We start from the raw sequence: 24,562 nt of genomic DNA on the forward strand, positions 1-24,562 counted from the left end.
CGTCCTGTGCTTGGTCTATTTGTTAGGTTTTAAACCTGGGTTTAAATATGAACTTGGTTTACGACTAATGAACTGCTATATTGTGACTTGTCCATCCAAGGCCAAACAGAGTGAAACTTTGATGCATGCAGGAAGGAAATAGTTAAACACAGACATGCGGAGTGACTCACTAGTGCTGTTATGTTCCTTTACTCCCATTTGTGCCAAGCCTAGCTCTGGCAGTAAAATCAATGCTGAGCGCATGGAGCTTTAAAGATAAAATTAGTGAGCAGGCAGAGTTGAATAAGAGGCTGGAGCACAGCGGTGTTATTCTGTCCATCTTCAGTCTGGCCTAAAGGATTTTGTTGTTCTTATCATCATTACTGTCATCATCCTTGTTGTTATCGTCATTATTGTTGTTACTGGTGTTGTTGTAGTTCCATACCTGCTATTTTAACCCACCGATTACGTTTATTTGTTCTTTTTCTCTCGTGTAAATACCACAGCACTGTGACTTTCACACTCTTGTGTATATATTTACTCTATGTTTATTAATTAGTTAGTACTGGGATCCTATATATAAAATGATCTGTCTCTCTGTCTGTCTGACTACTTAATGAAAAGTCACAGTATCATTTAACAGAAACAAAAAATTCTTCAGGCAGAAATTTTTCTTTTTAATTTAATTTTTTTTTGTGGTTGTTGCTTTATGCATGCTGCATGTTTCAATGGTTTATAAAAATAGATATTATTGCATGCTTTCCTTTGTGCTCTAACTGAGAAATGTGACCAGGGAAGCGTTGTACTGTATGTCCGGGAGCGTCGGGAGGTAAGTGAGCTCAGCTGGGGCGTTTTGCCATGTCTGGTTGTGTGCACAGTGATTGCATTAGAGCAGCTTGCAGAGGGACAACACAGCCTGCCCATTTACAGCAGTTCCTCACCCATTAGGCCTCAGCACTGAAATCCTGCAATGCCCAGACTCCACTGCTCCAACTCTAATGCAATTACACCCAGGAGAGAGTGCCGATTTAGGAGCCAAGCCCACAAAGAGACAGAGCTACTAGCGAATGAGAGAATAACAGATTGGATTTATCTCACTTTCATATCACTCTGTCCTCATTATCTGTTTGCAGTATAGCTCTATTGCTTTTAACTTCAAGGCCGTACATTTGCTGAACTGACATTTTTTTTTTTAGGTGTGTGTTTTCGTGCACGATATGCCCTGACCTTACCGCAGGCTTGTGGCTTTTTTGCCTGAGCCCAGCTGATTTTATCTGTGCAGGTGCTCATGTTCACTTTTTTCCATACGTTGACATTTGGAGCTTCAGCATATTTGAAGTACACTGTCACTTGTAGTGAAAAAAAAATAATAATGTGGCTGCAGTTGCTCTAAACTACTGAAACCAACTGTAATCTAGCACGTTTACAAGCCTTCTTTTGTGGTGTTGGTGTAGGGTTAATAAAAAAAAGTCCTTCTATCACTCTTAGAAAGGAAGGACTGGTTTTCGGTCTTAGGAGCCACTTCACTCATTAGGTTTATAAACCTAACACAGCATCTCAACAGAACCGAGCGGAACAGCGCTGATATGTCCGTATCTGGTGGAGATCCGTGCAAAAGAGAAATAGATTTAAATTCTGGACAGCTAGTGGTTTTCATGTCTTAATATAATAGAAAATATGAACATTTCACAAATATCCTGCACTTTTTTGCTTAGTCCTGTAATACTGTAATAGTAAAGTATGTTGTGTTCAAGTCCTGTATTGAGTTACTTTGCTTCTAAATGCAAATGCTTCAAAATGCTGCCTGCTTGTTTCTAGTGTGTGTGTGTGTGTGTGTGTGTGTGTGTGCCTTTGTGCGTGTGTGTGCCTTTGTGCGTGTGTGTGCCTTTGTGTGTTCCTGTGTGCGCGTGTGTGTGTGTTTTAAATGATTCCAGCATGCTATCGGATTCATGCTTTTCAAGCATAAATTTGCTACCTAATATAAATCTGTTTGTGTCACATGCAATAAAGAGTTTCTTTGTTACTAAAGCTTAATGCTACTTTAATTAATTATCTTAAACCCTCCTGCATAGCTGGGCTCATTTAAGTGAAATAAAACTGCATTTCTCTTCTGCACTGTTGGCTGTTCTCATAAATTAAAATGCTTAATGTAATGTAATGAATAATGTAGAGTACTTTTTCCATATATCCTATATAAATCCTACTGTGTGTAATGTGTCGAAAGGTGGGTAGAGGTAAAACAGCTATTCATCTGAATTCACAGTCTATTAGATGTGCTATGAACATGTATGAGCTCGCTGAGCACTGCCTCCTTTGTCTCATCTGCGTTTTCTATCAACCCCAATTAGGCGCTACGATGAAGTCACTCACATTAAGATCCAGAATTCTGGCGATTATTACGACCTGTACGGAGGGGAGAAGTTCGCCACTCTGGCTGAGTTGGTGCAGTACTACATGGAGCAGCACGACCTTCTGCGAGAGAGGAACGGAGACGTTATCGAGCTTAAATATCCTCTCAACTGCAAAGACCCCACTTCTGAGAGGTAGAACATCAGCAAGGGCAACACACACAATAATAGTTGCACTTTTTATCCTTTTTTTTTTCTTTTAAACCAGTCATCAACTGAGAAACTTTTCTATATTTAAAATTATTTTCTAATATATTTAAAATTAAAATCTTCAGCACATTGCTATCTTTAGTGTACTTGATTAGTGCAGTTAAATGATTAAAAAAAAGCATGTAAGACTAAATACAAATGACTTCTCCAGGTTCAATATGTCAATATACAGGTTACACTGTAAATAGCAACATCTCCACGAATCAGTGCGTATCACAGCGGTGTCCGATCTTACCCGCAAAAGGGCCAGTGTGGGGGTGATGTGTAACCCACCGCGTCAAATGCCATCTTTTTTACATCGCTAGTGGAATTCACTACACCACGGTGTAAGGATTTTATTTACCTTTTATTTAGCAACAACAATAAGTACAGATGAATGATACGGACCTGTACTTACAGCAAAGTGATCTAAATGTGACCATGTTCCATTCAAGCAGGAGATTATTAATTAAGAGCCTCTTCAGAGTCGACTAGTCCCTGTAACCCCTAACACACACACACACACACACACACACACACACACACACACACACACACACACACACACACACATACAGAATGAGAATAATAGAGCCTGAGAGTGGGGAAGATGAATCAGGGGAGCATGCCCTCTAGTGCACAAACCAAGCAATGGGCGCTTTTTAGACTTAATCAGCTATTATTCAGCTACATGTTTATATTCGATGTTTATATGCAGGCCTGTTGTTTTTACTTTAGGAATCTAAAGTAATCTATTCTAAATTATCTTCTACTAACATTGTAAGATTGTTTAGGTATTCCTCTAAGACCCGAGATGCCTCACTTATCTTTGTCTGGTCATAAAGATCACAGTTTATCATAGCTCGGTTTTTGCGGTTTTTCCATTAAACAACAACAACCAGTGTGCCACCCACACATACCTTCACTTTTCCACATCAACAGCTCTATCACATGCACACGGTGTAGGCGTGTTCTTTACAAGCACATGTGCCAATTTTCCAACCACAAAGGTACTGTATAGTTTTTCTTGTATCGACTGAAACATTTGCATGTTAGTATTGAGGTTTGTTTTCATGCCAGTGCAATATCTAGCTATTTTTTTTTGCTTATCATTTGATTTTTTTTTTTTTAAACCAACTGTCTGCTTTTTATGTAGAATAAAAGAAAAGACAAGAAATTAAATGAAAACCATTTCAGGTGGTATCACGGGCATCTTTCGGGCCGAGACGCAGAAAAGCTCCTGACAGAGAAAGGCAAGCCAGGCAGCTTTCTGGTGAGGGAGAGTCAGAGCAAACCTGGAGACTTTGTGCTGTCTGTTCTCACTAACGAGGAAAAGCACGAAAATGTGGACCGCAAGACTAAAGTCACCCACGTCATGATACGCTACCAGGTATGGAAGAGATTAGAGATTAGAAGCTTAAGCGAGTGATTGTTGGATTTTCAAACAGCCGCTTCATGTCATTCGTGTCTTCTTGTGCTGCTTCCACAGGATGTGAAGTATGACGTGGGTGGAGGGGAGAGGTTTGACACACTAACAGACTTGGTGGAGCACTATAAAAAGAACCCCATGGTGGAGAAGAGTGGGATTGTAGTGCACCTTAAGCAGGTGTACTTTCTGTTTCACTGTTTGATTTGTCAATCTTTTCCTTCTTGTTTCTTGTTTGTATCCAAAAATCCTCTCGGCTGCGTGCCAAACTGCAGTATTTTAACGATCGCTTTGTGTTTCCTCTTTATGAATGGAAGCCGTTCAATGCCACACGGATAAATGCGGCCAACATCGAGAACCGGGTGCGAGAGTTAAATAAAGTCGCAGACAATTCTGAGAAACCCAAGCAGGGCTTCTGGGAAGAATTTGAGGTAAATCATGGGGCTGATTATTCAGTTATTTTCACATTTTGTAGAGCAGCTTTGTTTACAAGATATAATTTTTTTTTCTTCCAAAGGAAATATGAGCGTATTTCATAGTTTAGTTCATATTTGCCTTCTTTACATACTTTATCTGATGAATCTGGCAGTTAGAAAAGATGTCTGAACAAAAGGTCCTCTGTATGACCCCATATAACACGTCTACGTCTTTCCCCCAGGGGGCGCTGGTTAGACACAAAGTAAAATATAATGTCGATCTCTTCACTGTTCTGTCTGAGTGGTTTTTACTACTCAGAAACCTTTTTTTACCCTAAGTACCGTTTTTGTCTATATCATTGTTCCACAAATATTCAATGAGTCATTTGTATCAGTTTTCTACTCTCATGTATTTCCTCAGATGCTGCAGCAGCAGGAATGTAAACTCCTGTATCCCAGAAAAGAAGGCCAGAGAGCCGAGAATAAGAGCAAAAACAGATACAAGAACATTCTACCCTGTACGTCAACACTTACACACACCAACTGCCTCCACCTTCTACTTTCTATCTGTTTTTTTCCCCCTAAGAAAAGGTTGTCAAACATGCAGCCCATGGGCCTGGACCGGTCAGATAAAGGCTCTAATCCAGCTGCCGGCCTGAATTAATCCTTGTTCTGTATTTAAAATGGCTTGTTGACTGTACTTGAACTCAAAGGTTTGGGGAAAAAGTCTGTAATCTCGGCCACTATGCTAGGAGAATAAACAAAGCAATAATCCAGGGACTGCTAGTCGTGAGTCACGCTCTTTCTCTGTGTTGTAGTTGACACCACCAGGGTGACGATCACGGAAGCGGATCCCGACGTGCCTGGCTCTGACTACATTAATGCCAACTATATCAGAGTAAGTCAGGTTAAAAGACCTGGATAAAAACTCGAAGACAGTTATGCAACTCATCTGAGGATGCCCAGCCCTAGAGAGCATGCAGTGTTAATAATATAAAAGCTAACTGTTCAGATCTTTTACTTAGTTAGATTGTTGGGATAATAAGTAATACATTATAATCAATATTATATATAAATAATAACAATAATAATAACAAATATCCACCAATGTGTGTTGTGCTTTCTTTTTTTTTTTTTTTTGGTCAGAGTGTGCAGGAAGAGGACCGTCATGTGGACGAAGGCAAAGTGTTCATTGCTACTCAGGGCTGCCTTCAGAACACAGTTCTGGACTTCTGGAAAATGGTCTATCAGGAAAACACTCATGTTATTGTCATGACGACCAAGGAGATGGAGCGAGGCAGGGTGAGGTCAGGCCCTGGAGCCTGTTGTGCTTTATTTCCAGCTGTTGCAAACGAACAACACAAAGCTTTATTTAGATCATTTTGCACATCGAAGCAGAGTTCTCCAGATGTGGAGAGGTGCACTGCCGAAGTGCTGAAGTGTTTGGTACAGGGCTACGCAAGTGGAAGGTCCAATTAAATAAAATTCTCGTGGTATGTCTAGTGAACGGATGAGAAACATCGTTTTTTTATTTCTTTAAGGGCTCTGCTTCAGTATTTTAATATGCACTTGGTTTTGTCCCCTGAAGTACTTTTCTGATTCCTGGGTTTGTTCTCTCTATTCACAGAATAAATGTGTGCGCTACTGGCCAGACACGGGCACAACAAAGGAGTTTGGGAATGTGTGTGTGATGAACATGGAGGAGCAGGCTGCTCAGGACTACATCCGCAGAAAGCTGGAGGTCACATGTACAGACCGAGTGAGACTCTTTACATTCATTTCTAAAGCTGGGTTTTTCCTCATTTTTTTTGCAAAAGATTGCAGCACAGAGTATAATAATGTTATTCAAATAAAAGTCACACACGTACCATCTTATTTAATTATTCATTCAAGCTGTATTTTTAAACCCTTTTAAGTCCTTTAAGCTTTTTATTCTTGTTATTGACTGGTAATAGGACGAACAGCACGATCATGTGATTAAAGAAGACAAATCTGAATTTCTCACTTTAAGAATATTTTCGACTGTGTAGAATTAGTGACATCATGTACTGAATGTACAGTATGTCTGCTCCTTGTATAACTGTAGAAGGAAGCTCCTCGGTACATCTGGCACTACCAGTACCTGAGCTGGCCTGATCACGGCGTGCCCAATGAACCAGGTGGAGTTCTCAACTTTCTTGAACAGGTCAACCGAACTCAGAACAGCATTCCAAATACCGGACCTGTCATAGTCCACTGCAGGTAATAGAATATAAATACTGTATATAGTATATCATCTTTAGATTTATTACAATAAATAATGTTAAGGACTTTTGTTTGAAAACCACATCTAGTGGTGAAACCCTGCGTCACAGGGCAGCATATAACGTCCATATATATTCCACTGTTTAGCACTCATGAGCTTCCAGCTGCCTGTGGCTGCATAGTGTCATTGTGATTAACAGCAGTGTGTGTGTGTGAGAGAGAGAGAGAGAGAGAGAGTTTCTGCCATCCATCCCTCACACCCAATTTGCTCATTCGTACTCCAGAATGGTTGTGTACTGTTGTAGAAAGGACATTATGTACATTTACTGTAGAATGTCACCCAAATGAGGATGGGTTCCCTTCTTCCTCATATCATCTCAGGGAGTTTTTCTTTGCTGCCGTCGCCTCCGGCTTGCTCATTAGGGATAAGGATAGATATATAGTATTTTAAATTTTAAGTGGATCTTTTTATTATTATTATTATTATTATTATTATTATTATTATTATTATTCATTTTAAACTTTAATTGTATATATTAATTTATTTATTTTTATCCTTATTTCTTCTTCTTCTTATATTTTTATTTCTTTTTCTCTCTCTCTCTCTTCTGTTTCCATACCTCTGTAATGCCGCTTTGAGACGATGGGAATTGTTAAAAGCGCTATACAAATGAATTGAATTGAATTGAAAATTTAATTGTTTATCGTTCGGGATTCAAACTCGTGCTTTTCTCATTTCTGAATAATTGTGTGGCAGCCTGTATGCACTCCTCTGTATGTTCCCTAACCAAACGTCAAATTATTGCCAGAAGTGAAAATGGAGAAATGACATTTAACTATTAACATACCGACTGGAGCTTAAGGCCATCAGACATTCTGATTACAAACTGAATTGATGAGACTGTCTGTTTAGATACAGTATGTAGCTTCATGACAGCTCGATCAAGTGCCCCAGAGCCCTTACACACACACACACACACACACACACACACACACACACACACACACACACACACACACACACACACACACACACATATACAGATCTTTTCAAAGTCATCTCAGAACTCTATCAATAGATAGATGGCACAAAATACATTCACATAAACCCTGACATCCACCTGCGCTCTCGCCTCGTGCAGGTATTACGAATCCAATTATCATGTCTGCTGAGCAGGTTGTTATTTCCTCACTTTGTCATTTCAGGTTCACAATTTAATCTTGCTTTCTTTTATTATTAGACCTTTTATGCTTTGGTGTCAGATGTGCTTTGTCTTTTGTTTGGTGACAGAATTCAACACAGATTTCGAAAGGAAATAACATCTGAGTGAAATAGAATCTGATTTCAGCTTAATGGCTTCATAGACCTTTCAGATTCCCTACTGCTCACCATCCACACTTTTAGCGTTATACTGAGGCGCATGACATGACAGTGTCTGTCATATTACTGACTGTCCCACTGTGCTCGCACGCTCAAACATGCCTTTTCAAATTGAAGGTGTTTTTTTTTTTAAACAGATGCTTTAAATCTAAACCCATTCAGGCACATTTACTGTTTTTATGTCTTTGTTTGTTAAACCTGGAACAAAGGAAGATTGAAGGAAGATAGCCAAAACAGGAGTATAGACATATATGGGTGTGGTACGTGTGGGTACTGTATAAGTGTGTTTTGATTTTTCCTTCTTATCTGTTTTGCTGGATTTTTATTGCAGCGCAGGGATCGGAAGAACAGGCACCATAATCGTGATAGACATCCTTATCGATATCATAAATAGACAAGGTATGCTGTCGATGTTAATTTTCTGAACGTGGTAAAATACTATAAGTGCCAGTGTGTATGGAATTGTGTTGATCCTGTTGTGTGTGTGTGTGTGTGTAGGATTGGACTGTGATATAGACGTCCCAAAGACCATCCAGCGAGTGCGTCAGCAGCGATCCGGCATGGTCCAGACCGAAGCCCAGTATAAGTTCATCTACATGGCTGTACAGCAGCATATTGACACAGCACAGAAGAGGCTGGAGGAAGAGCAGGTAACATTTCAGTCCTTTTACAAAGCGGCAGTGTTTTGTAGGATTGTGTTTCTAGGAGTTGGAGTTCAAAGCTGTAAAAAGAGAAGTTCTTTTGTGCAGTCAGTGTGTATAGTCGCTCCTCCTGCCAATGGCAGTTTGTCATGTTGTTGATGATCATCTTTTGCAGAGGAATAAGACGAAGGAAAGAGAGTACTCCAATATCAAATACACTCAGATGACAAATACTAGGCCTTTGCCCAACTCCTCTCGCTCATCGTCTGTGTAAGTTCCTCACACACCTCACACACAAGTCAATTATTGACGAATATGCTACAGTTATTCATAAGGTTTATGAGAAATCATTTGAACTTACTGGATTTGCTTGCGTAAGTTGCCCCAGTGAGTAAGTTCAAGCGCCTTGACAATTAAGTCATGTTCCATAAACTGTTTGAGCAACGAGAGTAAATCTGCAGGTTTAGGGTCTGTAAACTATGTACTGTATAGCTTACACGCACACTCACTCAACTTACATCTGCTTGCTGTGTGATGGATGTTGTGACGTAAAACTACTACTGTTTGTTTTGTGAAACATCCATCGAACAGCGAGTTGTAAACCATACCGCACGTCTCAGTCTCTGTACCTCCGTTTACTGATGTGATGTGTTTGGAGAGTAAATCCGTCCTCGTCACACTGTGTACAACATCCTGTCTTATTTAACTAGAATGAATGATGACACATCCAGTGTATACGAGAACGTACACATCAAAAACCCAAAGAGCCCCGTCTGCACAAACTCCAGGAGATAGGACTCGGGGCTGCTGCCTCACACTCTCTCTATGTGAGTATGTGTTTCCATTTTTACACACACACACACACACACACACACACACACACACACACACACACACACACACACACACACACACACACACACACACACACACACACACACACACACAGAACATTCTGCAATGCAATTAGCACCAGGAAGCTGTTGACACGGGTGGTTTCAGGGGTGTGAATGTCAGAAGGTTACGTATAGTGTGAAAAGTGAAGAAGTCATTCTAGGCCTAATTTATTTCATTATAATAATTAGATTTAGTCAGAAATAGCAATTTAGTACACTCCAGATTGTTCTATGAGTATTTCTAACTCCACAGCACCTTTCAAATAAAGACGTATTTTCAGAAAAAGATATTCATTATACTTAATATTTAAGTTAACTTTTCCACCCCTTTGCAGGACAGAGCGGTTTGCATGTTGCTCATCACTGTGTACTGCAACAGTTATATAAGGTTGAAATGACAATAAAAGCTTCTTGACCTTTTATAGCGTGACAAGCTGCATGTTTCAGTAGAGACAAGTTATTTTGCACCCCACTATATTGAACCTAACTGTTGCTAAACGTAGTATAAGAGGAAACAAAAACACAAACACCATATTGCACTGTTAGTGTTGGTAAATTGGGGCATCACACCACACCATATTTTGTTTTTGGGGTTTTTTTGCCCTGTAACATTTTACTTCTAACTTATTAGTCAGAAGCTTTTCATGAATTATTGTAATGTAAAAGCACGACTCAGATTGTAGTCCTGGCTGTGACCTGAACAGCCGGTTAGAATTAACGTGCTTGGTTTAACATGCTACTGTTTCTATAATAACAGCTCACCAACAGGAACTCTACTAATCTAAGACTATTAATTAAGAGCTACTAAAATATTAATATAGAACTAAAATATATCACATCAGGAGATCTTAATTTCAAATTTATTCTCAGTGTTTTGGTGACTTTAGGAGAGAGGAGTTTGCACTTCTCTGTTTCTCAGTAAAAAATCACTTTCCCTAATATTGTTGTATTATTATCATATAACCGCACGGTGCAGGAGTGTTAATCATTACTTAGCTTCACCTCCACCACTCTTATAGTTCTATATAAAATCACTTTAAAATTGTATTCTTAATTATTTACATTGTGAGCTTTTGCAATAAATAAATAAATAAATACTAACTAAATGAATAAATAATTAATAATAATAATAATAATAATAATAATAATAATAATAATAATGCTTCCATAATTCTTTCAATAAATACACATTTAAATGCAGTTCATATTAAACACACTGTTATATTCCTAGTAATATTCTTGCCCTTTATAGATTAAATGAATGTAATTGTGCCGTTTTGTATGTGATATTTTGTATAGAAGTGTAAGGAACGTTCCTCCGTGTCGCTCTTTAAGCTTTTGTATGAAACAGAATCATGAAGGGTAGCTGTAGCTGGATGCTGTGAATAAAAGCATTGATGTAGAAGGGAGTGGGTTGACCTTGAGTATTCTCCAAAACACAAAGGCACAACTGAGCTCAGTGTCTTAGTTTTTAACAGTGGATAGGCATTAGGCTACTAAAATATTATTATTGTATTTGATTAAATGACACGTCGAATCCACAGTGCACAGTTTCGTGATTGAATTGTTAATTAATAAACTCTGCGTGTGTGTGTGTGTCTCTCTCTCTCTCTGTCTGTCTGTCTGTCTGTGTATGTGTGTGTCTATGTCTGTGCGTGTCTGTGTTTCTGGGTGTGTCTCTCTCTGTCTGTGTGTGTGTCTCTGTGTGTCTGTCTGTCTGTGTGTGTGTGTCTGTGTGTTTGCGTGTGTGTGACTGTGTGTGTGTTTGTGTCTGTCTCTGTGTATGTGTATGTGTGTGTCTGTGTGTGTGTGTCTGTGTGTCTGCGTGTGTCTCTCTGTGTGTGTCTGTGTGTGTTTCCTCTGTTGCAGTAGAGGTGCTATGTGCAGGCACTTGGCTGTGATGTGATTTAGGAGCTTGAGTGGACACACACGTGGTGGAGGTATGACTGGAGGACCCTGAGAGCTGCACAGCTCCTGCACTCCTTCCTCACCGACTGACTCGCTGTCTAAGTGCCTGATCCGCCTCAAACAGCCAGAGCACAGCCTCCTCAGTGCTTCTCCCTCCAGTCTGCTAAGCCGGCACAGTTCTACCTACTGTACCTAGCACTCAGCTACTCGATCACTTCTGAACAAAGACTGTTACACAGGACTAACTCCAGGTTTCTCCAGACTTTGTCCTGTCCACACTCTGTATGCCTGCTGCCAGACCTTGTGCTGTCCTATAGACTTCTGTCGCATTTCACTGGCAGAAGATCTTGCTGAACTTGCACGCCAAAAAAACAACAACAAAAAAAACCCCAGCTAGAATCGCAACTCGTTCCAGCTCTCAAGCTACTTTCGAATGCCGAGATGTTTCTAATGTTATTGTTAGCTAACAGCAAAAAACGGGTGAATTTTTAAAATGGTACGTTGCCGTAGATAGATTTCTATGTGCCAATAAGCAGGCTGCATTTTTTTGCTTCTGTAATAGAGTCTGCTGTGATGCTTTGCAAAGCTTCATCTTGTACTGATTATATATGAGGTCACATATTGCTTATTAATGGGCTCATAGACCAATCAGCTTCTGTGTTTCAGCTTTTTCTCTGCAGGCATGGCCTCAGACGTTTTTTATATCTGGTTTTAGTAAGCTTTGGCAGCTCACTGATTATTTCTCTTACGGTATATCCATTATTCATTTCTACTGACACGTTTTCTCTTCGTTGTGACTGATATTTTGTGACAGATGTCAGAATCGTTGAGCAGGGTTGATTTAAAAAAAACGTCATTTGATCGTTATTCCGCCTTCTCAGAGGAAGACCCTAAAACCATTTTGATTGATGTTCAGGGTTTGTGTATTATAAATACGGTGATAAATAGGCATTCAGGGATTGTAATCTGTTCAGGGATTGCACTCTGTGTTTCATCAGCGGAAGGTCAGGATACGACTGGAGATGTGTGTGAGTTATGACGGGTTTATGAAAGTCGTGGAGTTCAGGCAGAGAGGACAGGTCATGCTGGTCAAGTTACAGATGGTAACAGTCTTCTGTACAGATTTAAGCAGTCCAGATGGCCCAAGACTAGGAATAGGTTTGCCTGTGAAAAAGCAATTTGTAAAATGCCAGTAATCCACACAGGATGATTGGACGAAACCAGCATGACTTGTGATGTCAAAAGGAGCTGATCTTCTAGGAGGCGTATGCTGGCATGAGGAAGATTAGACATGTGCTCCAGATTCTGAACGCTTAAAATAACTCAGGTTATGATGGGTCGGATTAATCACCGTCTACATCTACGGAAGTGGTTGCAGAGAAGACTATGTACGGATGAAGGTGACGTGCCGAGTGAAAGAACTGAGAAGAACCCTGGCTGTGGTTCAGACGATATAGTGCCCTCAAGAATGACAGGCACCTTTCATATAAAATGAATGTTCCCCAAAAAGAGCTTACTTTCTTTAATAATGTCCTGTTTCCATGGGGTGTAAATATGAGAAGTAAAGTTCACTTCTTTTTCAAGCCAAAGAACACAAAAAAACACTCATGGCTATTTTCCTGCACAAGTCAAGTCCTAATTATAATAAGTAGTGATTAATACCATTAGCACAATCTGAAAAGGTTGGAAATATGCCAGGAATTTGAACCGCCATCTCACAGCGAGGAGTAAGGTGATAAATGGGTGAACTAGAGCCCAGATATCACAGTTTAACTGGTTTGTGTGATTGTAAGTAAGTAAGTAAGTAAATAAATAAATAAATAAGTAAATCAAATCAAACCCAAAACCCAAGTTCATTCGTAACAGCGAGCTAGCCAGAAAGAAGCTCAACATCAACATGTGAGATGTGAAAACGCATTTAATCTAATGCTGCACTAAAATCTCTCTCTCTCTCTCTCTCTCTCTCTCTCTCTCTCTCTCTCTCTCTCTCTCTCTCACTTCATCCTTGTTAGACATTACAGGAAGAGAGTTCTGAAAGTATATGAAGTGTTTTGTAGAAACAAAATGATGAAGTCAAACAAAGCCCCTCTATATTTTGAGCACAACATATTTCTAATTGCATGTGCATTTTTTTTTTAATTGTTATTTTTGCTCATTTTCAAAAAGAGTGGCAGTTATTATCGAGGGTGCTGTATTACACTTTCAGTATTTTTCTGGTTGAAATGTCAAAAACAGATAAAAATAGGTGCTTCTCACTAGTGTAATAGCCTCAAGTGTATCTGTTTGTTCTATTTCTACTGCATGATGCACACAGGAAAGTGAAACCTAGTGAACCGTTACTATAATCAGACCACCAACCGTTAAGATATAGTCATAATCTGAGTGTAAATAAAATGTACAGAAGTCCTACCCTTGAGGATCTCACACGAGTGATGAGCAGCAGCGCAGTTTAGTTCCTCTCATTATCTGAGATTGTACATGATTGGCCTTGACGGAATCTGCAACGACGAAGCACACGAGTAAACATGACAGGCTGATGTGTGTTAAACAGCGCTATCACTGCTGCACTGAATCAGGAGTTTGCTGTCCTTTTAATGGCTAATGGATGCCAAATACTGTATGTCGTACCTACACGTGTGGAGGCTTTAGCCTGTGGGGAAGATGAAGCTTTATTGCTAGAAATGTGCTACAGATAACCGGACACTGAAAGGAGAAACGATGTTCAAGCTTATTAACCAGCTTATTACCACTGTTGGAAAGAAAGAATTTTATTTATGAATTCTCTTTTGTACAAGGATGCTTGTTTGTCTCTTCTTGATATTTGTTGTGTTCACTGTGAAAATGGCAAAGGGGTCAAATCTTTGGTGTTTTGCTGAGACTTCAATACTTGAAATTGTGTTCTAGCTGCCGGCAAGTGTGAGAACGTTCTGTGGATGTTAACATGTAGATAACATTTTGCTATGATGTTGTTTTGTCATCACTGATGAGTTTTAGATTCTAGATTTGATTTATTACCGATTTATTATTTAGTAACACACGTGAATTGATGAGTAATACATGTGATATGATGATGAACTGTTGACCGGATGCTTTTGTAAATTGTTTTAGAATTCATTGGCAAAATTATTATTATTATTATTATTATTATTATTATTATTATTGTTGTTGTTGTTGTTATTATTGTTATTATTATTATTATTATTATTTGGACAGGGCAATGTTAATAATCCTAAGGTATGCAAAACATTGCTATTGTACATTTTTAAATTAGTTTCTTTCAATGTTTGTTTTTCTTTTTTGAATCACAGGTTTAATGGTATGCTGTCTGTCCCTGTGTGAATACTGTTTTTCCTCTTGCACTGGCTAAACCTGAACGCCTTCTTTTCTGATAACCACAGCTGATGCGATGACTATCTTAACTGATAACAAATAAATCAATAGAATATTTAAACTTAATACTAAAATCTGTTTCATTTCCACCATAGAAAGCTTATATGATCTGAACCTGTTTGGGGGAAACACAACAGTAAAGCGTCCTGGTTTTTTGCAGTCTTTCAGTCAGAACCAGCACACTTACTACATATATTACACACTGAAACACAGGATCACACAAAATTACATCTGAAACAATAATATTGAAAAAGCCTATCAGAGAAATTAGATGGTTGTGTGTGATTTTTGCAGCAATAAAATGTGGAGGAAATAAAGATGGCTGACAGGATAACATGTGACGAGTTATCATGGCTTGTAGATGAAGCATGAAAGTTAGGTTTACATTTACTTTACAGCATTTAGCAGACAACATTATCCAGAGCAACTCACATCTCATTTTATACAATTGAGGGGCTCAGGGGCCTTGCTCAGGGGCCCAGCAGTGGCAGCTTTGTGGAGCTGGGATTGGAAACTCAGGACCTTCTGAATGGCAGATCAAAACCTTAACCACTAGGCTTGTAACGTTTCAGAACAACAATGACCCTTTTAGTTCCTTCCATTGCTTCAGTAAGGAATAAAACACAACCTGTTCATGCAGTTATAAGCAAAGAAATCAACAATAAGGTGGTGTGATGTGTTCTTCTACTATAACAGCACATTTACAACTAATCAGGAATACAACAGTGCTGAGATATTACAGAGTGATGGCTTGAATCTGGCCCTTTATTTGTAGCCAAAAATGATCATGCTGCAGCTTTTTTCAAAATTTCAGATGCAATTTGCAAAGATTTTTGTGCTTTTACTTGACTTGTTGAAATTCTAAACACTCCTTTAATCGCCTAACAGTGAAAACGCACTTAATGACGTTCAGCGATCGCTGTACTCAAGTTCCACACGTGAATCACACACGACATCACGCGTCACTTAACACGTCTCGAGTGGTTATTTAGAAAAACTGCAGGCTTTACCGAATATCTCAGATTTTGTGTTCATTTTTGTGTTCACAAATATAGAATGTCAAACTTACAAATCACTAACATGAGTTCATCTGAAAGCTACAGCTACGCTAACAAATTACTGACAGACGGATGAAGTTGGATATGTAGATGAAGTTGGCTGAAAGTTTTTTTTTCAAGCTGAGAAATTATATTACCGGTGCATCGTGAGTTCTCTGTTGGAGAGCGAATGTTCTAGTGCACTTGAAGGATTTTTTGATTAAGACAGCACTTAAAATGGCCGACTCCCTACTCAGTGCACTCACTACTGAACGTTTGCCCCGATTGAGACGTAGCCACACTCACCTTCTCACACACTACCAGATGTTAAGTGGTGCATTAAGTTGAATATGGTTTATATTTACAATTACCACTGTAAGTAGATCTCAAGGGTCACGGAAGTGTTTGTGTGTGTGTGTCTGTGTGTTTGTGTGTATGTGTGTGTGTGTGTGTGTGTAAGAGAGTTTCAGTTCAGGATTAGACATGGCTACAAATGTGGACAAGGAACAGGACGTATGTGTGTGAGGAACGGAGGCGTTATTCAGTAACAAATTACACAACCTAAACGATTGCAACAAACAAATGTTTGCTTTCATTTTTTTTACTGAAGCTTTTAAGAGATTTTGCACAGACCTGCATGTACATTATTACTGACATGCCAAAGGCTGAAGTTTTTACTCTTATGTCAAGAGAATCTTGTAGAAAGTGGTGCCAGGTTTCAGTACACTGACCTGAACTTGCCTTACTTAGATATCACATTTCCACCATATTTAAAAAATAAAACCATATTTCTATCATATTTGCACAAAACAAATACATTATTCAGACACAACGCTTAAAAGACTCTCCGTAGTCGATTCTTATAGTCGAGTCTTTACATGGCTATTGTTGATAAAATTCATTGTCTTGATTTGGGAAATATGTTATTCCTTAAAAACTTTGCTTGTTTACGCAGGCATGTTATTTAGAAGATAATAAAGTTAACAGAAATCTGGAAAAAAATTCAAGAATTCAGAAAATATTATGCAAATTGCTCTTTATTAACATTTATAAATAAAGAATAGCTTTTTTAGCCAAATAGAAGCCTCTTTTTGTGCGTTAGCAACCCAGTGTTTCCAGTCAATAGTGGTAGGGTTCATATTTAAAAAAAATCCAGTATAAGCCACACCCACTTCTTGTTTATATGTGAACTTTTTGAGGACGAAACCGGTGGCATTGTGTTACAGCCTTAATGTGAGAGGGGGAATTTTACTAAAATGGCAACGTGTTCAAGATAAGATCTGGATGACTTCAGTATTTTGAACACTTGTAGACGTTGTGTTCAAATGTTGTGCTTTCTAATGTGTCTGATCATCGTAACACCTTGTTACTCTTAAAAAAAAGTCCTACCGTTGTTTCCCCCCACTTTCTCATGGTCTCGGCTGACAGCTGCTCGTGCTGAAGCTCCCTCAGTTTCCCCTTGGGTATGTTTATACATTATCTGAGACAGGAGCTGGATACTGTTTCACATGTCTTTTACTTTTAACCTCAATTCCAAACCCACAAATTCTTCAGAATGAACTTTAATTCATATGTTGTGGATGTTAAAGTGCCCTGTGTGTGTGTGTGTGTGTGTGTGTGTGTGTGTGTGTGTGTGTGTGTGTGTGTGTGTGTGTGTGTGTGTGTGTGTGTGTGTGTGTGTGTGTGGTCATGATTGACTGGCTGAGTTTCAGTTCAGGTCACACATGGGAAACTGAGCTACCGATACTGACACATAACAGAAAGTTAGCAAAAAGAGTGTGTTTACAGCAAGGAGTGTGTTTACAGCAAAGAGTGTGTTTACACTATTAAAACAGAACCATTAGTCTCGATCATGGACATTTTTCCTCCGAACGTTGGTGTTTAGTCAGCATTTACTATTTTGTACACAAAACAAAAAGAGATACAGTCAAAAATACAATGTGAACAAATACACCAGATACAAGACATAGAATTATTACAGAAATGTTGGTGTGTATGAAAAACCACAAAGATATTCATAGTGCACTTACAAAAAGTTAATATAACCTTTTAATGGATTTTGGCATGCGATGTCTCACCCACTGGAAAGAACCACTTAAATACTGTTCCAAGATCAACAATTTCTCTCTTTTTTACATTTTTTTCATACAGTTAAAAAAAATCTTTTGGCTTTGGATCTTAAAAAAAATGCAAACAAACTCACATTAGTTTCTACAATCACAGATAATGAAAGTGCTGAAGTCCACTGTTTTGGACCTTTAAATGGTGGTACGTTTGTGCACGGGTGCTACAGTACCTCATCATCTCATTAGTGCTATAATAACTCACTCCAGTCCTGTGCTTACTGATCAAAGCCATTGATTTATCTCAAGAGGCTGATGAAAATATTTGCATTACCCTCGGCTCACTGTAGCGCAGTTGGAAATGTCACCACGTCTCAGCTTCAGGGTTTGATCGTGAACTCAGGTTTCTGTCTGTGTGGAGAGTTTAATGTTCTCCATGTGTCTGTGTGAGTTTCATTGGGTTCTCTGCTTTCTTTTCACCTTCCAAAACAACACGGTAGGTGGACTGGTGAGGTGTGTGTGTGTGTGTGTGTGTGTGTGTGTGTGTGTGTGTGTGTGTGTGTGTGTGTGTGTGTGTGTGTCTGTGTGTGTGTGTGTGTGTGTGTCTGTGTCTGTGTCTGTGTGTGTGTGTGTGTGTGTGTGTGTGTGTGTGTGTGTGTGTGTGTGTGTGTGTGTGTGTGTGTGTGTGTGTGTGTGTGTGTGGTATTGGTGATGGACTTGCATCCCATCAAGTAGTCTTACCTCGAGTTCAGTGTTTGGATTCCACCACAACCCTGAACAAAAAAATGAATGAATGAATGAATGGCCAGTGCATACATGACAGTGCATACATGACAGTGCATACATGACATGGCAAGAACACTAATTAGAACTGAAAGGTCACACAGATCTTTTGAAAGCCCATTTTCAGTTTCTAATAATAATAGCTTTTATTTTTATGTCTTGCCCATCATTGTTGAGTGTACAGTCTCAGGAGTGTAAGACGGACAGTTTGTGTCAGTTATGGGCGTCCCACAGCGTGCGTGGTGCAGTGGTGCTGGTGTTGGGATAAGGGGATCGAGGCACACAGCGCATCGATCCCGTGGTGACGATACACTGCAGTGGCCACAACACAATCACCGCCACTAGCACTGTAATTACAATAAACAGCAGCAACTTCTTCCAGTTAGTGAGTCTGTCTATCAGGGCTGGCCTGGAACGCGTCTGAGGTGGAGAAACTGCGGCTTGCCCACTGCCACCAATGTCTATGCAGATGCAGAAAGCCGGCATGCCTGTTTTAAATGGCCGCTTGTAGCACAGCTTGTCTCCCTCGAGCCACACGGACTCCTCCTGCTGCTGGTGCTTGGGAAGACGACACAGAACCTCGTGACTGGTGGTCAGAGCCGGAGGGCCATTTTCAGGGATGGTCGTAAGATGTCGGCAGAAGGGACATGAGATTTTGCTTTCCTGAGGGTCCATGCAGATGGCCATGAGGCGTGAGAGACACTCCAGGCAGAACGTGTGTGTGCAGTCCAGCTGTTTTGGGGTTTTGAAGACATTGTCATAGGTGGTGAAGCAAATGGAGCATTGCAGCTCAGGACCTTTCTCCACTTCAGCGTCCACTATCGCCTGGGTATGCCACACATTCGCTCCCAGGTCCATCTTACAGGTACATCAGATCATTCAAACCTCATTTATGTCTAATTGATTCAAAACACAAACGATAACACATTAGGAATTATGATTAAGTGGATACACAATACATACTGTAGTTAATTCAATTAGATGGTTTTTGTTTGAAAGATATAACTACATGAATACAATCAGTATATTATACCTAAAATGTCAGTAAAGTATGTAAAAAATATCAAGTCATCTACATATTGTTCATGGTTTAGTTCATTGTTTTTAATCCAGTGTAGTTGTTGCTCTTTTAAAGTTTCTAGTAAAAATTTCTAGTCTTTTATTTAACCACCGTTATTTATTTCATTAAGTCTTTTGATGACATTTTCATTAATATACAGTAAAAATGGGATGATTTGTTGTTAAGACTTTTTGGTGGGATTTATTCATTTCATACAATTTTACTGAATAATAGTAAAAGTAATAGTAAGCAGTAGATACCTGATCACTTCCGCTTACTTGGACTGAGAGACGAGAAACAATGTGTATATACTTTTATCTAGTCTCCACTGTGAAGGCCAGAACGTGTGTCAATACTACAGAAGTCATTGACATTGACCTCCATTTCTGTAGTATCTGCAGAAATGTCTGCAAAACAGCACAATAATATCTACTAGCTCTAATATCTGTGACATTGTCTCCACTTTTAACATTGAGAAACTTTAGCATGGTTTAGACCTTGTATCTGACTGGCACGCAAATTTTACTCATTGTAATTCTTTTGCCAAATACTGCGCCGGATTGAGCGATATTGCACTAGTACTGTGTTACACGGGCACGTATCTCCACTCATTATCAGATTTTACTGAACTGTAAAGGTGTTCTTGACCTGATCTCTCCTACCTTGGCTGCTCCTTTCAGGTCTCAACTGATAACCAAGCTACTGACTCTGTAAGCACTTTTCCTTGAATTTGATTGATGCCCCTCGAATTCATTTCAACTAATTTGGCATTTAAAAAGAATGTTACATTTATTTTCTATATTTTCGTTCTTATGTTGGATCTGAAATCATAAGGAATAATAAAATAAGGTACCTAAATAATAAATAGGTACAATAACAAAATGTAGCACTTACGCCTTGTTCCTTGTAACTTTAAAGTCAGCCTATATTTCAAACTTATTTATGACTAAATCTTCTAGTACTATAATAGAGTCCAGTGGTTGGACTTATTTATTTATTTATTTATTTATCTATCTATCTATCTATCTATCTATCTATCTATCTATCTATCTATCTATCTATCTATCTATCTATCTATCTATCTATCTATCTATCTATCTATCTATCTATCTATCTATTTGTTTGTTTGTTTGTTTGTTTATTTCTAGTAGATGTGAATAACTCGAATGCTTCTAATGTTCATAATATAATTTTCTTAATAAATAGATTTATTTGTGCATTTAACATTCTCACAAAGCAGATTTACAAAAATATGTATATTTAGTATATCATTTTAAAATGGATAAATTTCCTAATAACCAGGCCAGAAGCAACGGTGAGAAGGAAAAACTCCTTGAGACGATATGAGGAAGAAACCTTGAGAGGAACCAGAATCAAAAGGGAATCTGCCCTCATCTGGGTGACACTGGCTAATGAGATTATAAAATCATTTCCATTAATCTCTGTGTACAGTACTATATGGACCAAACGTGCAATTGTGTAACCAGGAAATAAATTCAGGTTTTAATAACAAGTGTACATTTGATCAACTTTTTTTTTTTAATCAATTTCGGTGTATTGAGAACAAAAATACAAAATAAAATGTATTCCTGTAAGATATGCAGGTACTGAAACCAAACTTTGTTTATATTTTAATGAATGAAAATAAATAGTCCTTGTGTTGGACTCTGACCTTTGGACTTTGTATTACATACTTAAGTGTAAGTGCGAATGTGTATATTACAGAACATGGCAATAATATTATTAAGCCTATGGCAATGATAGCAAAAACAATTATATATTAACATGTGAGAGCTTTATAACGTCGTACCTTGGAATTACGGACCTGTGTACATGCAGAACGCTGAGACCACACAACAGTGTACGCTTGACCAGCCGAGCAGCTGCAGCACAGTACGCCTTACAAGCCTGTGTCAAAGTCGAGGGGGATTAAAGAGAACTCTTGTTACACAGTGTACAGTTCATGTGTCTAGTAATCTGGTATAAACAATGTCTAGCTTATTATTTTCGTTTGGTATGGGTTAATATTTCCACAGATGTTTGGCAGTCACTTTGATTCTTGGCTGCAGTCTCACGCAACACTGCGTTCAGGCTGGCATGATGGTGCATATGCGGGATGTGTTTTCTCTGTGTGAGTTATGTGGGAGTCCCTGGCTTACGACACACAGCACACACAGACCGCTTTGTTGTTTCTGTTTTCATTGTGCTGTCAGGATTTTGATAGTCTTTCATAAACATTTTCATAACAATCAGACACTCTGAAAGGTGAATAGTGAGAGCCAATGCTCTTCACTGTTCTAAAGTCTACATTTTATATTTCCACTGGAAGTTTAGGACCATAGAACAAACAGAACAAAGATTACTATCACGTCAGGTTGATTGCATTGTCCATATTGTCTGTAATATTTACACTTATTCTGGTTAAGAAGGCATCTGTACTCTTTATCCTGAAAATGACTGAGCATGTGTATGTGTGTGTTTGTGTGTGTATGGGTGTGTATGTCCATTTGTAGATCTGGGATAAGAGTTTTCAGACCAGATGTCCAGTTCACACAAGCCTGCAGGGTGTGTGTATGTGTGTGTATGTGTGTGTATGTGTGTGAATGTGTGTATCTGTGTGTGTGTGTGTGTGTCTGTGTGTGTGTGTGTGTGTGTGTGTGTGTGTGTGTGTGTGTGTGTGTGTGTGTGTTGTGTGTCCGTCCTCATGTCTGTCTGTCTGCTCTTTTCACTCTCCCTGCAGTGCACAATGCTCCTGCTTGTTCTCCTCTTATTACCCTCTCTTTGGCATTCCTGATGCCCGGGCAGCTTGTGAGGCTCAGCAGAGTGACAGGGGGAGACTGAGTCTCTATGATCACCTGCACTACAATTCACAATTCTCTACGCACTCAAGGAGAGCGTAGAGACCTTCGGTGGTATATATTTTATAATACCCAATTCACTCTGACATGGTTCTATTACTCCAGCGTTGGAAGACCTGCCCTCTAAGTGTGACATTTAGAATCTAGCGTACCGTGTTACAGTATCTAAACGATTAAGGATACAATGTTTTAAACTGTAAAAACTCCATCTTATTTTTATAATGCAAAGATTTACTTCAGGATGTTACAAAATGTGTATCATGTTGATCATTTATACCTGTTTAATTTAAAATGATGGTATTTGGTTACTCGTTTCAGGCTTAGTTCTCATGGTTCTTCTGCATATCAGCTTGTCTTATTGTTGTTTCCTTTCAAACACATCAGTTTTTCTTTGCAAACTAAACACACTTTTTCAAGCTTGGCAAACTCTACAGATGCACTTACCTGTTTGTGTTCCTGTCTTGTTTCTGTTTCCTGAGCTGCTTTTAGAGTGTGTTCACATTCTCGAGTCTGGAGTGAGTGGTGCTACAGGTGGAACAGAACTGCATTGCCTTCTCGCTGCATGGTGACTGCCTCATCTCCACTCTCACCTGCCCTTACGTTCCTCACGCCCTGTCAAAATGACACTGATAGGCACGAACAATAACTCTGCCTTGAGGCAGGCTTAGTGAGGGGGAGGGCCAGCATGAAGGACGAGGGAATTTCTAGTGTTACATTTCTAGACCTTCTGTCTTTCTCTATTCCTACATATGTTTTAGACTTCTTTCTGTTCTTCTTTCTCTCAGCTTATCTGACATGATATCTCCATTACTATCATTTCTATCATCTTTGCTTCTCTGAAAGTGTAGGCCATGGATAAAACGAGGCTCGTATTGAAATTAGGTGTACTTTTGCCTGTCTTTGATTACACAGGTGCAACAGTCTGTATGCAAACTACAGGCGGGGAGTTTGGTGCACTTGCAAAAGCAAACACTGGGAACACCATTCAAGTTTGTGTATCCAAAATAAAACCCCATATGTTCACCTGGCAGGTTTTGTCAGCCGGTTAGCCATGTTGTAGCTCATGCTTTACAGTCACTGAGTTTTTCTCGGGTAAAAACTTTCTAATGTTACACACAAATGTTTAGGCTAAGTCAGGAAATGTAATATTGCTTAATTATAGAGGTTTTCTTTCCAATAGGCTTGAAACAATCATGAAAGATTTTTTTTCATGAAAGATTATTTAGATCATTATACCTAAGGGATGGTTTCTTAACTTATAAGGAAGGGAACCGTTTTGCTTACTCATGTGTTATGGCATGCCGAGCGGGAAGAATTAAGACAGCCAATGGCCGATAGCTACTCATTTAGGGTTACTGAATAACTCCAGGTACAAATACAGCTCTATCATTTTAGACAGGATGTTAAAAGAATGTTGACGTCGAGCAGGGTGGAGGTTAATGGTACAGTAGGATTGTCCTTATTTCTAACATTGAGTAAAAGCTGTGAGTCATGTAGCCTTTCAATACCGATGAGGAATAAGGAGGAGGTTAAGCCCCCAGCAATGGCAGTTAGGCAAATAAGTAAGCTAGACAGCACACTGCAACCTACTTTGCACTGCAAAACAGTGCAAAGTGATAAGATAAGTACGAATACCACCATGCCTCTTACCGCCAATCATAAGCCATAATAAAATACTCAGTCTATCCACTTGAGAATGTCAGCAAAATGGAAATAATTTAGGGACAAACCCAATGATAATCGGTTAATTCAATATAATCCAGTCTTTTAGTATGGATGCAAATCCCTCAGGTTCATGTGCTTACCACTCTCTGGATCTCAGCTCTCATTTTACAGGAATGTGAAGTATGCCTTCACCGATACCCTGAAAGTCATGCATGAGC

General features: G+C 39.1%; 2 protein-coding genes across 7 annotated transcripts in view; one reads left to right on the forward strand and one right to left on the reverse strand.

The window, feature by feature from the left end:
• Window positions 1–14,944, forward strand: part of ptpn11b (protein tyrosine phosphatase non-receptor type 11b) — a 30,719-nt gene extending 15,775 nt beyond the window's left edge. For 2 of the 3 annotated variants that reach the window (XM_027170305.2, XM_027170308.2), the window contains exons 3-16: window positions 2,328–2,522; window positions 3,774–3,966; window positions 4,066–4,182; window positions 4,320–4,433; window positions 4,840–4,936; window positions 5,237–5,316; window positions 5,565–5,720; window positions 6,046–6,177; window positions 6,505–6,659; window positions 8,375–8,442; window positions 8,542–8,693; window positions 8,860–8,954; window positions 9,395–9,511; window positions 11,450–14,944. In XM_027170305.2, coding sequence (XP_027026106.1) covers window positions 2,328–2,522; window positions 3,774–3,966; window positions 4,066–4,182; window positions 4,320–4,433; window positions 4,840–4,936; window positions 5,237–5,316; window positions 5,565–5,720; window positions 6,046–6,177; window positions 6,505–6,659; window positions 8,375–8,442; window positions 8,542–8,693; window positions 8,860–8,954; window positions 9,395–9,479 — 1,639 coding nt within the window. In that variant the 3' untranslated portion in view covers window positions 9,480–9,511; window positions 11,450–14,944. The remainder of the gene's footprint in view (window positions 1–2,327; window positions 2,523–3,773; window positions 3,967–4,065; window positions 4,183–4,319; window positions 4,434–4,839; window positions 4,937–5,236; window positions 5,317–5,564; window positions 5,721–6,045; window positions 6,178–6,504; window positions 6,660–8,374; window positions 8,443–8,541; window positions 8,694–8,859; window positions 8,955–9,394; window positions 9,512–11,449) is intronic. The other variant, XM_027170306.2, reaches the window with a different exon arrangement.
• Window positions 14,945–17,502: 2,558 nt separating this feature from the next.
• LOC113658115 (RING finger protein 223) lies at window positions 17,503–23,288 on the reverse strand. 4 transcript variants are annotated; one of them, XM_047806893.1, is made up of 4 exons: window positions 23,124–23,288; window positions 21,647–21,729; window positions 20,082–20,228; window positions 17,503–19,657 (listed from the first exon to the last, which is right to left on the reverse strand). In XM_047806893.1, the coding sequence occupies exon 4, from the start codon at window positions 19,617–19,619 to the stop codon at window positions 18,975–18,977; it is 645 nt and encodes a 214-aa protein (XP_047662849.1). In that variant the 5' UTR covers window positions 19,620–19,657; window positions 20,082–20,228; window positions 21,647–21,729; window positions 23,124–23,288; the 3' UTR covers window positions 17,503–18,974. The 4 variants fall into 4 exon arrangements, with proteins under 4 accessions (XP_047662849.1, XP_027026112.2, XP_027026113.2 ...); XM_027170311.2 differs by having other exon boundaries at window positions 21,632–21,729; XM_027170312.2 differs by lacking the exon at window positions 20,082–20,228.
• Between the last annotated feature and the right edge of the window lie 1,274 nt (window positions 23,289–24,562).

The sequence above is a fragment of the Tachysurus fulvidraco genome, chromosome 23 (assembly GCF_022655615.1).
Source record: "Tachysurus fulvidraco isolate hzauxx_2018 chromosome 23, HZAU_PFXX_2.0, whole genome shotgun sequence".
Classification (NCBI taxonomy): Eukaryota; Metazoa; Chordata; class Actinopteri; order Siluriformes; family Bagridae; genus Tachysurus; species Tachysurus fulvidraco.